The sequence below is a fragment of the Patagioenas fasciata genome, chromosome 2 (genome assembly GCF_037038585.1).
Source record: "Patagioenas fasciata isolate bPatFas1 chromosome 2, bPatFas1.hap1, whole genome shotgun sequence".
Taxonomy (NCBI): Eukaryota; Metazoa; Chordata; class Aves; order Columbiformes; family Columbidae; genus Patagioenas; species Patagioenas fasciata.
Genome location: NC_092521.1, coordinates 164,489,618 through 164,504,673, shown reverse-complemented (window position 1 = coordinate 164,504,673; position 15,056 = coordinate 164,489,618). Strand labels below are relative to the sequence as shown.

The 15,056-nt window shown below is 42.7% G+C and overlaps 1 protein-coding gene across 7 annotated transcripts in view; it reads left to right on the top strand.

Moving 5' to 3' along the window:
• The window catches only part of CTDSPL (CTD small phosphatase like), an 86,729-nt gene that overhangs the window by 52,199 nt on the left and 19,474 nt on the right, over positions 1-15,056 (top strand). For 3 of the 7 annotated variants that reach the window (XM_065829797.2, XM_065829800.2, XM_065829796.2), the window contains exons 3-5: positions 7,109-7,141; positions 10,656-10,709; positions 13,953-14,054. In XM_065829797.2, coding sequence (XP_065685869.1) covers positions 7,109-7,141; positions 10,656-10,709; positions 13,953-14,054 — 189 coding nt within the window. The remainder of the gene's footprint in view (positions 1-7,108; positions 7,142-10,655; positions 10,710-13,952; positions 14,055-15,056) is intronic. The other 4 variants (XM_065829799.2, XM_065829798.2, XM_065829802.2 and 1 more) reach the window with 2 other exon arrangements.

Sequence of the window (15,056 nt, the reverse complement as noted above, 5' to 3'; positions counted from 1 at the left end):
CAGGAACAAGAATGTGGGTTTTTTCCCTATAGAAAACGTGAGCTCAGATGGTCTGGACTCAGTTTTTGATAGCGTTTTGTAAAACAACTGCTATCTAAATACACCTTATCCCCTGAGCGAACCGCAGCGTGGGTGTTCACACAGGTTCCCATCCTCACTCTGCGCTGCCCTAGCAAAGCGGTTTTGGAGTTGTTGGTGAGCCCAGGACGCAAATCACAGAATTCATAGAATTACGAGACTAAGAGAGCAAAAAAATACGAATAATATGATAAAAAGAATTATTCAAGAGGGCGTTTTCTTCAAACAGGATGAAAAGCATACAGATCTTTGTAGAAAAAAGATCATGGACAGCCAAGCTTTTGGGTAGTTCTGTAGTGAGTGCAAATAAGTCTTTGTGACCTTTCTGTTTTAAACGCGATATTGAAGACGAGGAAGCTTCATATGTATTGTTATATGCTGTTCTTGATTTGCTTAGTGTACATAGGAGATTCTTTTAAAGAAAGACAGACTTTTGGGTGTATTTGGATATTGTTCTGCTGTCAGGATAGTGGGTTTTTACCAGGAGAGCTGTGGTTTAGAGCTGGTTGGATTTGACCAATTTCCACCAAACATCTTGTGTAGATTCAGAAGTGCTGATGAAGTTGGGGGAAAGCAGTGGCCTCAGTTGCTAAATTGGTGAAATTAAATACCCAGGAATGGCAAAATGACCTGGTTTAGGAAAGAATAGCAAACCTGAAGACATTCTGCTTAAACTCCTCTCCTGTTTAATTAGTTTTTGTCACGTTAATCTGCCTGCCAGGTTAAGAATAGTTAAAATTCTCTTGAGGTTCTATTGGAATGGTCCCTTATACCTTCTGTCACTCTATTGTATTAATTATTTATCACACCACAGGCCTGGTCAGTTCATGTGTTGAGCCCCTTTTCCTTCCATAACAGAAAAAGCAGATTGCACAATAATGTTCAATAGTTATTATTAGAAACTAGTATAAAGTGGCTTGGATGAACTTGCCTTCTGTCTTTGCTGTTTGGTTGAGTTGTTATGTGAAAACTGGTGATCAAAAACATCAGAGGAAGGAAAGGAAAGGAGAAAACTTCTGCTGGTTTCACAGAAATTTAGTGGGTTTTCTATGGTGCTTCTGGTGTATTCTTGAGGTTGATGTGACAAACTAACTTAGTCCTGATTAGGAGTCTCAATTCTTTCAAGACGAACCTGTTGTAAAGGAGGGAAAGTGCGGAAGAGTGGTTTATAAAGTAATTGAAAACACAGTTTTGAGATATTGTTCAGAGCAGTTGCGTTGTGCGATATTATTATTATCATTACTATTATTATTATTTTTGCTGTATTAGAAAAAATGAAATCAGTGCTTCAAATGAAATTGGTGCTTCAAATGCAATCAGTGCTTCATTTAGTATTTTACCAAATGATGTGACTTGATGATGCTCGGCATGTCAACTTCTTCATAGCATTGGAGGAAACACCGAACTGAGCATAATTTGGAATAACCAAGGGTTTTCAGCACTGTCTGTTCCTCCACTAGGGGGAAAAACCAACCAAACAAACCCAAAAACTTCTTTCAAGTATTGAGTTCACATTTAAACCTTCTACTCACCGAGCAGCCGCTTGGCCAAGTGTGACTCTAATACTGGTAACGAACGATCCGTTCTGTCTCTAAAGTTTCAGTGCGACGTTTTCCAACGATAACTTGTATTTACTGCAACGCTTGTATATTTGCTTTCCTTAAAACGTGACAGCGTTGTAGCGCAACGCAAAGATGTATTTTTGAGACATACGGTGGGTATATCAGCCAGTCTGCAGCTGGGATGCTGAGCCAGATGTGTCACCAGGCGCACACAATGTTCAGCCTCATGAAACCCTGACTAATATTTTCCTGCTTCCTCAGCATCAGGCAGCTCACCAAGACCTTCCAGCCAATTTTTTTAGGGGCCAGAATATCAGGAGAGGGAAGTGTTTGTGTTGTTTTCTCCTGTACAAATTCAAATCTCAATTTCTACCCTTCAATTAGCAACTAAATTTCTATATTCTCCTTCTTGGTGTAAGTTTTATATTGTCTGGGTAAGGTTGTTACCTGAGTTTTGAAGTGTTTGCGGATACAGATTTCATCTGCAGGCTTCAAGGAGGGATCTAAATAGAGAAAATATGAGAAAAGCTGGATATAAACTGGATCTCTTCATTCATGGTGGATGAGGGAGCTCCGACCAGCCCATCAGCGCTTTGCCATTTGATTTACAACCCACCTCCACTGAAAGCCTCTTTGCTTGGGTTTCACCGTTCGATCCAGGTCGGGCAGATGGCTCGTGTTCAACAAGATGAAATGTGAATGAGGAAAGAGGGGTTTTATACTTGTTGGATTAGAGGAAAAGGTCTTGGTCCACATTCAACAGGGAAGGAGACAGAATTAGAAGAAGGTTTATTCTGGGGGCAGCAGCTGCTTTCCCTGTAATGGGAATGGAACCAGAAAGGTCAAGTCCTTGAATTTCCACCTCACCCACAGAATCACAGGCTGGTTGGGGCAGGAAGGGACCTCTGGAGATCATCCAGTCCAACCCACCTGCTAAAGCAGGGTCACCAGAGCAGATCACACAGGAAGGTGTCCCGGTGGGTTTGAATGTCTCCAGAGAAGGAGACTCCACAGCCTCTCTGGGCAGCCTGGGCCAGGCTCTGGCACCTCACAGGAAAGAAGTTTCTCCTCATATTCAGATGGAACCTCCTGTGTTTCAGTCTGTGCCCGTTGCCCCTCATCCTGTCGCTGGGCACCACTGAACAGAGTCTGGTCCATCCTCTTGACACCCACCCTGAGATATTTATAAACACAGATGAGATCCCCTCTCAGTGTCTCTTCTCCAGGCTGAACAGCCCCAGCTCTCTCAGTCTCTCCTCATAAGAAAGATGCTCCAGACCCCTCAGCATCTTTGTAGCTCCAACCCATCCAAACCACCATAGGAGCTCCATCTCCTCCTCCCCATGTGTTTTGCTTCACGGTGCTGTCATGTCCGCAGTGATGCTGGAAAACCATTTTGGGGACTTATTGTCATGTCTCCAACACTTTTGTCTGCTGCAGGGATCTCTTTTGATAACACAGGGGAAAGGATCTTTATCCTACGTTAATATGGTTCACCAGAGGGAGAAAAATGTCTTGTAGGGAGCACATTTTCGAGTGTCTCCTTCATGCAAGAGACCTTTGTATATATTTGATGGGGAGACTATGAACATCACTCTTTCCAAACCAACTACATTGCCCAGCGTGGGGGAAAACAAGTGAAATTAACACAAATCAGTGCCCTTTCTCCTTTTTCACGTTTGCTGGGTCAGAGCAAGAAGATTCCTGGTGTTTGGTTCTCTGGTCACCATCAGCACACGGATGGGGAATCTGGTTAGAAATCAAAAACCCCTCTGCAAAGTTATGTTTGATTCCTGTGTCTCTGCCCACTCATTCTGACCTTCCTCACCTCCCCAAAAAGTCGCCTATATGAAGATACAAGGCTCAGTAGTCCATAATGCGAAATAGAGTGGTCCTTCACTTGATGCTCATGGATCCCATAGGCGATTACAGAGGGGCAGCATTAACGAATGGACGCGGCACTGAAAATGTTGTGTCTCTCCAACTAAGATTACGTAGCTGAGGGAAACGGTCGGATTTATCGTTTCATCTGTATATATTGTACCATGAAAAAAAAGCCCTTATTTCAATGGCTGGACAAACCAGTTCCTGGGTTATCTGAGTGATACAGCGGGGGAATTTTGGCATTCTAGGAACAGCTTTGTCCCGTTGACGACAGCAGGAGCTGGTGGAAAGACTTCAACAAATGCCGTCATCTGTCATTTCTTTCAAGCGATAGCGCCGTGGCCGACTTCCCTTCCTGTTCCAAGGCATCAGGAAATGAGGCAGGACACTTGTTCAGAAGTTTCCCATAGCAGACTTGTTTTTAAAAAGCATTTTGAATGCTTACACTTTACCAACAGACTCTTGCGTTTATCTTCCCGCCTGTTTTTCCAGGTGTCATCGTTATCATTTTGATTTTTGCATAAGGTACTTTTAGGGTTCCTCTTCGGAAAATTCGCCTGTTTTCCTTGGTTTTTTGACTTAAGAGATTCCATGAAAAAAAGCCAACAGGAATGCAGGTCCTGTAGCAACCTGGATGCGGCATTCCCATGGAAGTCAGGCTTAATGGTAATGGTGCAGCCTTGCTTCAAGAAATTGCCAAAATATAAAGAATTTAGGCCGTGGTGAAAACCTCTGGAAGTCTGTGGGAAAACCTCATGAGGTAGCAAGTAATAGGACAACAGGAAGTGGCCTCAAGTTGCGCCAGGGAAGGTTCAGATTGGATATTAGGAAAAAATTCTTCCCAAAAAGGGCTGTTGGGCATTGGAAGAGGCTGCCCAGGGTATGGTGGAGTCACCATCCCTGGAGGGGTTTAAAAGACATTTAGATGAGGTTCTTAGGGACATGGTTTAGTTCCAGAGTCAGGTTATGGTTGGACTCAATGATACTGATGGTCTCTTCCAACCAAAATGATTCTATGATATGCAGCGACATTTGCATCCACAATAAAGAAAACCTGTGGATGTGCCTCTACCTCTCATACATCTGTTGACAGAAGTTCCAGTTGTATTTTATTCTCTACCAGGGGATGCAAAAAACGCCTTTTGAACGAAACAAAACACGGGTTTGCAATCCGCATTCTGCCTGTGGAACCGTATCCTTGATAACAACCCGCTCATCCGACTGGCACCTACTCTAACGCGCTCTTGACCGAAATGACCCAAAAATTCAGATCATCTTCCGCTATCACATTAACGTGCCGAATTGTAATGTTTAATTCCCTTTTAGCTGTTCCTTCGAGGAAATTTTGCATTCTTACCATTTTTCTGTGCGTTTACTTTTGTAGAAATCAACAACTTTTGACTGAACAAGCGTCTTGATGGTTTGTGGTGGTTGCTTTTCTCAAGCTGCTTCACCAGCTTCTCTGGATTTTCTTCCCACTTTAGGGAAAATTTCTGCTGTTGCAGCAACAAAAAAGAGGACTTGAAAAATAATATTGAACTCCTTGTTTGTCGGTGATGTATCAACACTATGTTAGACTCCAAAACAAGGGAGCACAAAGCTTTTTCAGCTGGAAGAGGGTATTCTGATGTTGAAAACAGCTCTTGCAGTAGATGGGCAATCTGCTGACACTCAGCACCTGTTTTGCCCAAGTAATTAAAGAATACAATCATCTACCCTGTTTCCCCGAAAATAAGACCTACCCCAAAAATAAACTCCAGTTTGATGTTTTCGATGGTTTGTGGCTGCTCAAAATATAAGCCCTGCTCCAAAAATAAGCCCTAGTTGCAGTTAACAACAAAAGTCAATTTAAATAGTGTCCAAGCACCCGTACATGTAAAAAAGCAATAAGTTTTGGAGCAAAACTGAATACCAACCATGTCATATTTTAGGGGAAACAGGGTACTTAAGCAACATCTGCACTGAAAGAGTCACCTTCCTTTTATATATTTTGTTTAAGATGCAGCGCCCACCAGAAAACAAATCACACAAAATCGACTGGGTTGGAAGAGACCTCAGAGATCACCAAGTCCAACCCTTGGTCCAACTCCAGTCCACTGACCAGATCATGGCACTAAGTGCCATGTCCAGTCTCAGTTTAAAAACCTCCAGGGACGGTGAGTCCAGCACCTCCCTGGGCAGCCATTCCAATGCTGACCACTCTCTCTAGAAGGAATTCCTTTCTAATCTCCAGCCTCAATTTCCCCTGGCAGAGTTGAAGCCCATGCCCCCTTGTCCTATTGCTGACTGCCTGGGAGAAGAGCCCAATCCCCCCCTGGCTAGAACTGCCCTTCAGGTCGTTCTAGAGAGTGCTGAGCTCACCTCTAAGCCTCCTCTTCTCCAGACTAAGCAAGTTCAGCTCCCTCAGCCTCTCCCCATAGGCTTTGTGTTCAAGTCCCTTCCCCAGTCTTGTTGCTCTTCTCTGGACCCGCTCCAGCACTTCAATCTCTTTCCTCAGCTGAGGGGCCCAGAACTGAACACAATACTCCAGCTGTGGCCTCCCCAACGCAGAGTACAGGGGAAGGATCACTGCCCTTGTCCTGCTGACCACGCTATTTTGGATACAGGACAGGACACCATTGGCCTTCTTGGCCACCTGGGCACACTGTTGGCTCATGTTGAGCTTCCTGTCCATGAGTCCCCCCAGGTCCCTTTCTGCCTGACTGCTCTCCAGCCACTCTGTGCCAGCCTGGAGCGCTGCAGGGCGTTGTTGTTGCCAAAGTGCAGGACCCAGCACTTGGCCTTGTTGAACTTCATCCCATTGGAATCAACCCATTTTTCCAAATAGTTGTTTTTGGCACATTAGAAATATTAGAAAATCTTTCTTCTTCCCAAAACATCTTAACGTATTGAGTCGTTAGCCCCACTGACCAGCCTGTCTCCATTGAGAAGCCTGTAAATGGAAATATCTTGGTTCTCCGTACATTGGTTCCCAGGATGAGAAGAGAAAGGGTCAAGTTGGCCGAAGCTTTGTCTTCTCCCAAGTGCAATACAAGAGTGAGCCTGTGGAAGGAACACGATACTCTTGCTTCTATCTGGGTGAAGAAAGTGAGGTTCCTCGGGTTGGTTTCTCATCATAATGTCCATCTTGGACATTTTGCTGTCACCCACGTGGGGATGCTGGTTTTTCTCAGGCAAATGTCTCAAGTGCCATTGACTCCAAGGAGTGGGCACATCTGGCTCGGCCTCTTGTTGCTGCAGCGAAAACAGAATATACCCATTTATAGACATTAAAACTGAAAAAGTTACAGTAAATACAGGTACTTTCCTTATTATCATCTCCTATTAATCACGGCATGGGTTTTACCAGTCCTGGTCTCCTAAAAATCATAAATACCAATATACTAACCGATCATTTCAGCGACTAAAATGCAAAATCCTGGTTTTATTTTATTTTATTTTTTTTTTTTAACCTGGTTTCTCAAATACTTTGAATTTTTTTGGTTTAAAATATTTGAGTGCTACATTTACTGCTTCAAACCTTTGTTCTACCCTTGAAAAAGCCATTACCCTTACAGTGATTTTTTGTTTTTCTTTTTCCCCAGGGTGACCAGATGCAGGTCATGCCTATACCAAGTGTATGTATTTTTATCCCTTTTTCTTTTCCTAATTTTCCTAACTTTTTGCTTTGGTTCACCTTACGTTGCTGTCTAACAGGCCTGTTGTGTTGTTGCATGTTAACGGAAGGATTTGCTGTTCTATCTGCAATGTCGGATGAATTGAACCGCGCGTGTCGCACAGGGACTAAAAGAAGAGTTTGGGTTTCATGTGCTTTTCATCTCACATCTCCGTTAAATTCATTCCTGAATTTTTTTATCATAGCCCGAAATTCCTTATTTTAATAGAGACAAAAGGCGACTCATGGCTATAGTTAAATTTCTCTATTTTTCCCTATATTTCAGTTTGAAAAGACGACTTATAATATGTTTAAAATACGCATAATACGTTTAAAACTGTAGGAAAATAAGGAATACACTGACTATAGCTTCATTACTCTTTTGGGACGATGTTGTCACTATCAGCTGCTGTTTTATGGGCTTAATACTCCTCCTTATCCTCCCTGGATTAACCTTGGAATGCCGTTTGGCATCTGAACTATTTTTCAAAACTAAATAAAAGGAAGGGGGGGTGGAAAAATTCCTCAAAGTGAAGCTTTGAATTTAATTAGGTTTAACCTTTTTTGGTCAAAAACTGCTCTTTTTCTACTTGTTTTTATGTAGATGATGACTTAGGGTGTTTTTTTTTTAACTGGAAATGCTTTTTTTAAGTATTTTTGAGCTCTCTTGCTGTTTATAATGATTTATTAGTGTGGAGTTTTCCAGGATATATCAGCGCTGGTGTGTGGAGTTACTGACATGGCCTCTCTCTTGAGGTATTGGGTAGGCCCTAAAGGCCTGAATATTCCCAAAAATACCGTTTTATTGTGTTATCTCTTTCCCTCCTTCTTGTGTAACTTGTATATAAGCGAGTCTGGGAATAGAAGACTTCGGCTATATGAAAATACTGGTTATTAAATGACTTTACACACCTGCCAGGTTCAGTTTGGCATGTGTAGTGGCTCTGTGAGGAGTTCTTGCAATGTCAGACGTGGTCTAGGCCGCTGTGACCCGCAGTGACGTTTCACCCCAGAGTGAGTGGAGGTGGCAGTGACACAGGGATTCAAACACAGCTCTAAAACAACAACCGAATCCAGCGTTGTCAGGTAGAAAAATGAAACGAGATGCTTTGCCTGTCATAGGACACGGTTTTCCTGGTGGGAAAGCCAGGAATTCGGGTAGAGGGAGGAAAAATGATGATTCAAGAAGAGGCGTCTTTTTTTCTTTGTTTTCTTTTCTCTTCCCTTTCTTTTTCCTTCATTTTCTCTTTACTTAGTTTTTTTCTTTTTATTGTTGGTTTCTCTCTTCTTGTTTTGTTGTTTTTCCAGTTTTGTTGCTTCTTTTTTCCCCAGTTTTGTTGCTTTTTTTTTCTCAGTTTTGTTGTTTTTTCCTATTTTCTTGGTTATTTTCTTGTTTTGCTGTGTTTTTCCTGGTTTTTTCCCTTTTTGTTGGTTTTTTTTGTTTGTTTTTTGTTTTTTTCTTTTTGCTTGATTTTTTTGTTTCTTTTTTCTTTTTGTTTTTTCTTTTTGTTTTTTTCTTTTTGCTTTTTGTTTTTCACTTTTTGCTTTATTTATTTTTTACTTTTTACTTTATTTATTTTTTCCTTTTTGCTTCGTTTTTTCTTTTTTCCTTTATTTTTTCTCTTCCCTCCCTCTTCCCTCCCTCTTCCCTCCCTCTTCCCTCCCTCTTCCCTCCCTCTTCCCTCCCTCTTCCCTCCCTCTTCCCTCCCTCTTCCCTCCCTCTTCCCTCCCTCTTCCCTCCCTCTTCCCTCCCTCTTCCCTCCCTCTTCCCTCCCTCTTCCCTCCCTCTTCCCTCCCTCTTCCCTCCCTCTTCCCTCCCTCTTCCCTCCCTCTTCCCTCCCTCTTCCCTCCCTCTTCCCTCCCTCTTCCCTCCCTCTTCCCTCCCTCTTCCCTCCCTCTTCCCTCCCTCTTCCCTCCCTCTTCCCTCCCTCTTCCCTCCCTCTTCCCTCCCTCTTCCCTCCCTCTTCCCTCCCTCTTCCCTCCCTCTTCCCTCCCTCTTCCCTCCCTCTTCCCTCCCTCTTCCCTCCCTCTTCCCTCCCTCTTCCCTCCCTCTTCCCTCCCTCTTCCCTCCCTCTTCCCTCCCTCTTCCCTCCCTCTTCCCTCCCTCTTCCCTCCCTCTTCCCTCCCTCTTCCCTCCCTCTTCCCTCCCTCTTCCCTCCCTCTTCCCTCCGGTTCACACTGAGACAACTTAGTGTCATTAAGACCCATTAAGACAGAAATTCTTGATACTTCACTGCACAGGAAGAGAAATAATCTGTTAAAATTTGTGTGTATTGTCCATACCAAGAGAAAAACCATCCAAATGGGCACAGAGTGAGGTTGGTCACAGTTAAAATTTGGCAGCCTCACCTGTTTGAAAACTTCTGTTGCTTTATGTGTAATATCAGTGAAGCGATTCTGCCCAAACGGAATGTTCGCATGTTAATTGCATTTAATTAAAAAATGTGAATTAATATGGATTTTCACTTGGTTATTGGTAATATTGAGATAATAGCTAAGCGAGAAACATTCAGCTTCAATTAGGTTATTCAGAAAACAGCAGCGCGACTTTGCTTTTTGAAAGATGAGTTTATCCTGTTTGTCTCTCATATTCTGCAGCTGTTTCCACATACAGCCGAGATTAAACAACAATATAATAATTTATTTTCCCTAATTCTGCAAAATGGTCTCTGATATAAACACACAATAAACTCGAAAAAACGATACCAGCTGATAGTTGAGGTGATGACCCATCTGAGGAGTTTTGGGATAGGCCTGGCTTAAAAACGCATTAAGCGTAGCTCAGAACGCCCACGCTTTCCTGGGTGTTTTTCAGCTTTGTTTGGAAAGGAATATGGTAGAGGAATCAAAGTTGATTCATAGCAACTTGGGCACTTGTTCTCAGTCTTTTGAATGGAAAGATAGATGGAAATACAAAACCTCCTCCAATGAGTTGGGGGGACCATTTCTTTTGTTCAATTAAAAATCCCAGTATGAAGGGAAGGTACCAAAACCAGCCCTCAGAATCCCTATAGAAATTCAGTCTTAGCACCGGGATATTATTTAATTCTTACCTACGTTTAGCCAATTTCTTGTTACAACTTTTTCTAGAAGAAATTCTGCGAACATGCCCGTTTCATAACCCGGAGCTGGCATCATTTAGCAGCTGTGTTTCAAAGCGGGAATAATTTATCTTCTATTAGGGGATTTCTGCGCTGGGAGAAGCCGTGAGCCCCAAGTGTGAACGGAAGGGAACGCGAACAGCAAATCAATGCGCTGCACTCGGGCTGGGCGACATTTCCAGCATACAGAGAAAGGGCTCCTTAATTCTCATACTTGTCCCTGTGGGAAACAAGGGCCTGCAGGGAAGTAAAGTTGTGATTGCTTTATACAGTAAATTTCTGAAAGGTTTGCGTTGACCGGCTGTTTATGCTTCAACCAAAAGTCCTGTTTTCTTGCCACCGCCACCCCCCTTTTGTTTTTTCTTTTCTTCTTAGGGAATATACTATTTCCACGGGACTGAAGCAGTGCAGCAGTCGGTTCACTACAAGGTCTGTTAAGCTGATCAGCCCTGAGACCTGGCTGGAATGCATAAATCCCAAACAGTGACTAGTTTTAAAAGCTTTAACTTGTATACAGTTTATGTCTTGTTGGAATCGAAGACAGAACTAGGACGGCGTGTTATTTATCTGCTGAGTTCTGTGGAAGTCTGCAGTCTTTCGGAGAGTGTTGCGTAGTAAATATGACTTGCTGCTAGCCACGATTAAGTAACTCTTCACCATCTTAGATATGTTTAAATCTACTGTGTTTATAAAAAGAAATAAAGATCCATAACTATTTGCTCTCAACTGTGATAGAAGTCTAGTAATGTGGATCCTTCTTGGATATGTCTCCATTAGCGAGGAAGTTAAAATACAATATTGAATGATTGCTTCTGCCTCAAAGCTTTGCTGCTCTTAGCACGTGGAAATTGCGTTAGATCAGAAAACCTGAACGGCAAAACGAATGGACCAATACCCTGTGTGCAAATCCTTTAAGTTCCAAAAGCCTCAGAATTGTCCTCCTTGCTCCAAAGTCCTACACCAGCTGTTTCGGAGCCTCACGACTCATAGCGCTTTGCTTTCCAAATGGCTCCTCATCCCTGTTAGATCATCAGGCAGCAAATGCGTTTTCCAGGTTGAGAGTAGCGGAGGTACAGGTTTTGCAATGGAGAATGTAGTTTTTCTGCTCTTCAGATGTGCAAAGCGTTGAGCAGGTGTCTCTGAAAACAGGATCAGATTGAAGCCAAAGCTTGTAGGAAGGTTGGTGTATCCTAGTGGGAGACTTTCCCCAGAAAAACCTGGAGGTACAGTCTTGTTAGATAAAGACAGGTCAATAATTACACCTTATCTCCCAAAGCAATACTAAAAATGGAGAGAAATGCCAGTGGTAACGAGCATCTTGGTGTAGATACCGCAGATAAACTTGTTCTTCTCCAATCTGCCGCTTTGGGGAAGGCGAAGCTGCAGGTGGGAGAGGACAGGACGGGGTCTCTGTCCTCCTGTGCTCAAGGAATTTGGGTTCTCAGAGTCGAAGGTATTTTATAGCCCTTGGTGTGTGTCCATCCTTCTCCTGATGACAGAAGAACATCTATTTCCATATCTAGAGGTATTTTCAGTTCACAAAAATTCACCCAGCAGAAGAAATTGCTGGATTTGAACTGCATGTGCAGATGAACTTAGTCAAAAATTCAAACTACATACTACGAGTCTTAAGAACACAAAAATGAACTGAACTATTCTGTAAAGAAAAGAAAGCGTAAGGTTTCTTGGGGCGTTCTTACCTTTTTACCTTCTTTAAAGACAAGAAGTCAGTATCAGGAGATGGGTTGTGAATGTGTCTTTAAATGGGTTTGATTTTTCTGTCGATAAGCTTCTTGGTCTATTTAGGTTGCAAGTCCGGATCCTTCTTACTATGAAAAATAGCAGTGGGGTGCCTGCGGACCTTTTAGATTTGGAAATGGGAGGGGAAACCCTGCATTCCTTAGGGCTGGTCCTGGTCGCAGACAAGCAGAGCTCCAGCAGTGTGGGAGGAACGTGTACATGGGATGGTCAGTAACCCAGAAAGGCTTGGGTAGGTGATGGTGATGGACACATAATTTACAGCCATTAAGCAGTGGTGGGTTTTTTCTTCTCCTGAAGGTCACTGTTAGGTTTGTGACAAGGCACAAATATATTAAGACAAGTGGCTTGTAAGCAAGGCAGCTCCCGTTGTGTTAATTGAAGAAACTTGTTGGTAGTAGCTGTGAGGAACTAAATCTGTTTAGCGACCACTCTGAAAAATCCCCCACTGATTTATACTTTAGCTGAAGACACTTCTGTTGAAGTCCAGAGTCTCATTTGTTAGTTAGTTCATTTAAAGAACTTCTTAGGCCTCTTTGGCTGGTATTTACTAATGTAAGGTGATGGCTGAACTCCATCCATGGTTAATGAGTCTGTTCTTGCTGCTGGGGGTTTGGGGTCTCTGGCTCCTCTGTCTGCGAAGGGGTGGCCTCAGATCTCTGCAAAAAACTCTATAAAAGGCTATTAAAGAGCAAAAAACCAAGATGCATCTTTACCAGAGCAGCATAGCAAATGATAGGACAAGAGAAAATGGCCTCAAGTTATCCCAGGGAAGGTTTAGATTGGACATTAGGAAAAAATTCTTCATGGAAAGGGTTGTCGAGCATTGGAACAGGCTGCCCAGGGCAGTGCTGGAGTCACCATCCCTGGAGGGGTTTAGAAGGCGTTCAGACGAGGTTCTTAGGTCCGTGGTTTAGTGCTAGAATTAGGTTACAGTTGGACTCGATGATCCTGAGGGTCTCTTCCCACTGAAATGATTCTATGTTTCTAACATTGTCTGAACAGACAAAAAGTTTAGCCAAAGGATGAAGCATCCAACTCTTAATTTACCTTCTTCTCAGTCTTGAGCTTCTCTCCATCGATACTTTTCTATAAAGCCAGTCCTCCATCAAAACCCTCTCTTTAGGCAAGCGGCAGCAAGTGTTTCAGCTCCAAACAGAAGTGTTCTCTCCCATTTCTGATATTTCAGAAAGCATACAGCACCAAAGTCTAAAATAACATAACCACGTTGCAGATGGGGATGTTAATGCGGGGAATAAGCGATCAGAAGAATATTTGACTGCTTTGCTTTCAGAAAAAAATGTCAATTTGTGTAATTTGTGCCATTTTTTAGTAAGGGCAGCACACTGTAGAAGAGGGAGGGCTTTCGTTACTGCTTCTTAATACCTTGATTGGGAACATAACCCATGTGAATGCTCATGGTCAGCACTCTGGAAGATAAAATTAGTACTGCTGGCTTCCTTCAGGATTGGTTTCTCCGCTTGAGAAACGTTCGTAGCAATAGGAAATAACAATATGTTAAATGTTCATCAGCGTGGTGTGGCTGGAAATTGTGTTGACCGTGAGCAGGGTAACAGCAACCAAACCCAAGGTATTAGGAAAAGGGCCACTGGAAAAGATATTGTATTGAATGTGCTATTTTTCTCTTTTTTTCGGTTTGTTTAGCTAGTGGTGGTTTTACCATCTACATTTCCAGTGCTTTGGAGATCATTCTAAACAAGTCTGTAGAAGTCTGTAAGGGTATTGCATGAGCCATTAATTTCCATCCATGTACTTGAGATGAGGCCAGAAAAACGTGCAACTTCGAGTCGTGTATTTCAATTCCCAGTAACTACTAGAATAGTAATGTTGGCGGGAGTGCCCCTTCCATAGAGGTTTTACTTTTCTGTTGTTGTTTTCCTTTTTTGTTTTTAGCCACCAGCTAAATACCTCCTGCCAGAACTGACAGCATCAGACTATGGGAAGAAGTGTGTGGTCATTGATTTAGATGAGACTTTAGTGCACAGTTCATTTAAGGTAAGTAAAAAAAACCCAAAGCAGTTTCTTGGCGACTTGAACGTGTCCGTGGATGCGGTGGGAGCCTCGCTCGGCCTCGTAACGCGTTAACTCGCCTCACCGGCTCTCCTGGTAGTTCTCATCGTTCCTCCTCTGATTATTCATCCTAATTTAAGCTGTAAGAGTAACACAGACGCCGCTGGTTTTTTGATTCTGTGCAAGTCACAGCGACTGCAGCGTGGTCATTGACTTTGTGGCTTTAAACCGGGACTATTCCTGGGTTTTAACAGGTACAAAACCTGTTGCTCTGGAGATACAGTTTTATTTTTGGTGTTTAAATGATGCCATAGTTCGTCTAGAAGAACGGAAGCTCAACACAACTTTACACTAGGTAGATGTACCTTAAACCAGGGATTTCTGTGCTGCTGCCAGAGATTGCTTCCCATGTCAGGCTGCTGTCCTGATCGCAGTGAGTGTATTTAAGTATTTAGCATTCACAACAGGAAAGCAAATAACACTTAGCTGTTGTCGCTCATCTTGTAGAAGCAATTTTTGTAACCCTTCGGAATTCAGCATGTGGTGGAAGTCGTGGTATTTTTCTATTGTTTAAGTCGGGCTAAAGTTAGAAGGGGAGACTTCAGAAATACAAATAAACTGGCTCAGAGTACCGGTAGTGTTTATAACTAACAAATATCATAAATGGTAAAGTGTTAGTTTTATACTTCAATATTGGAGAATATTGAAGAATCAAGAGTATATTTCCAAGCTAGAGTTACCGCCAACTTTATAGTCCTCTGGTTTTGGTGGCACAACATTTTTCACTGCTCGCATCAGCTCAGCATTTGAATCCTGCGTTTAAATATGCAAACCCTAATTCATCTTGTGGTTAGAATCTGGCAACAGGATGTCTTTGTTGACTTAAAAAAGGCCTTATAAGGAGATACTAGAACAAATATTCCTGTGCCTCAAACTGAAACTAAGATTATTCTCTGTCTTTATTGTTCCTCGTGGTCTATAAGAGTT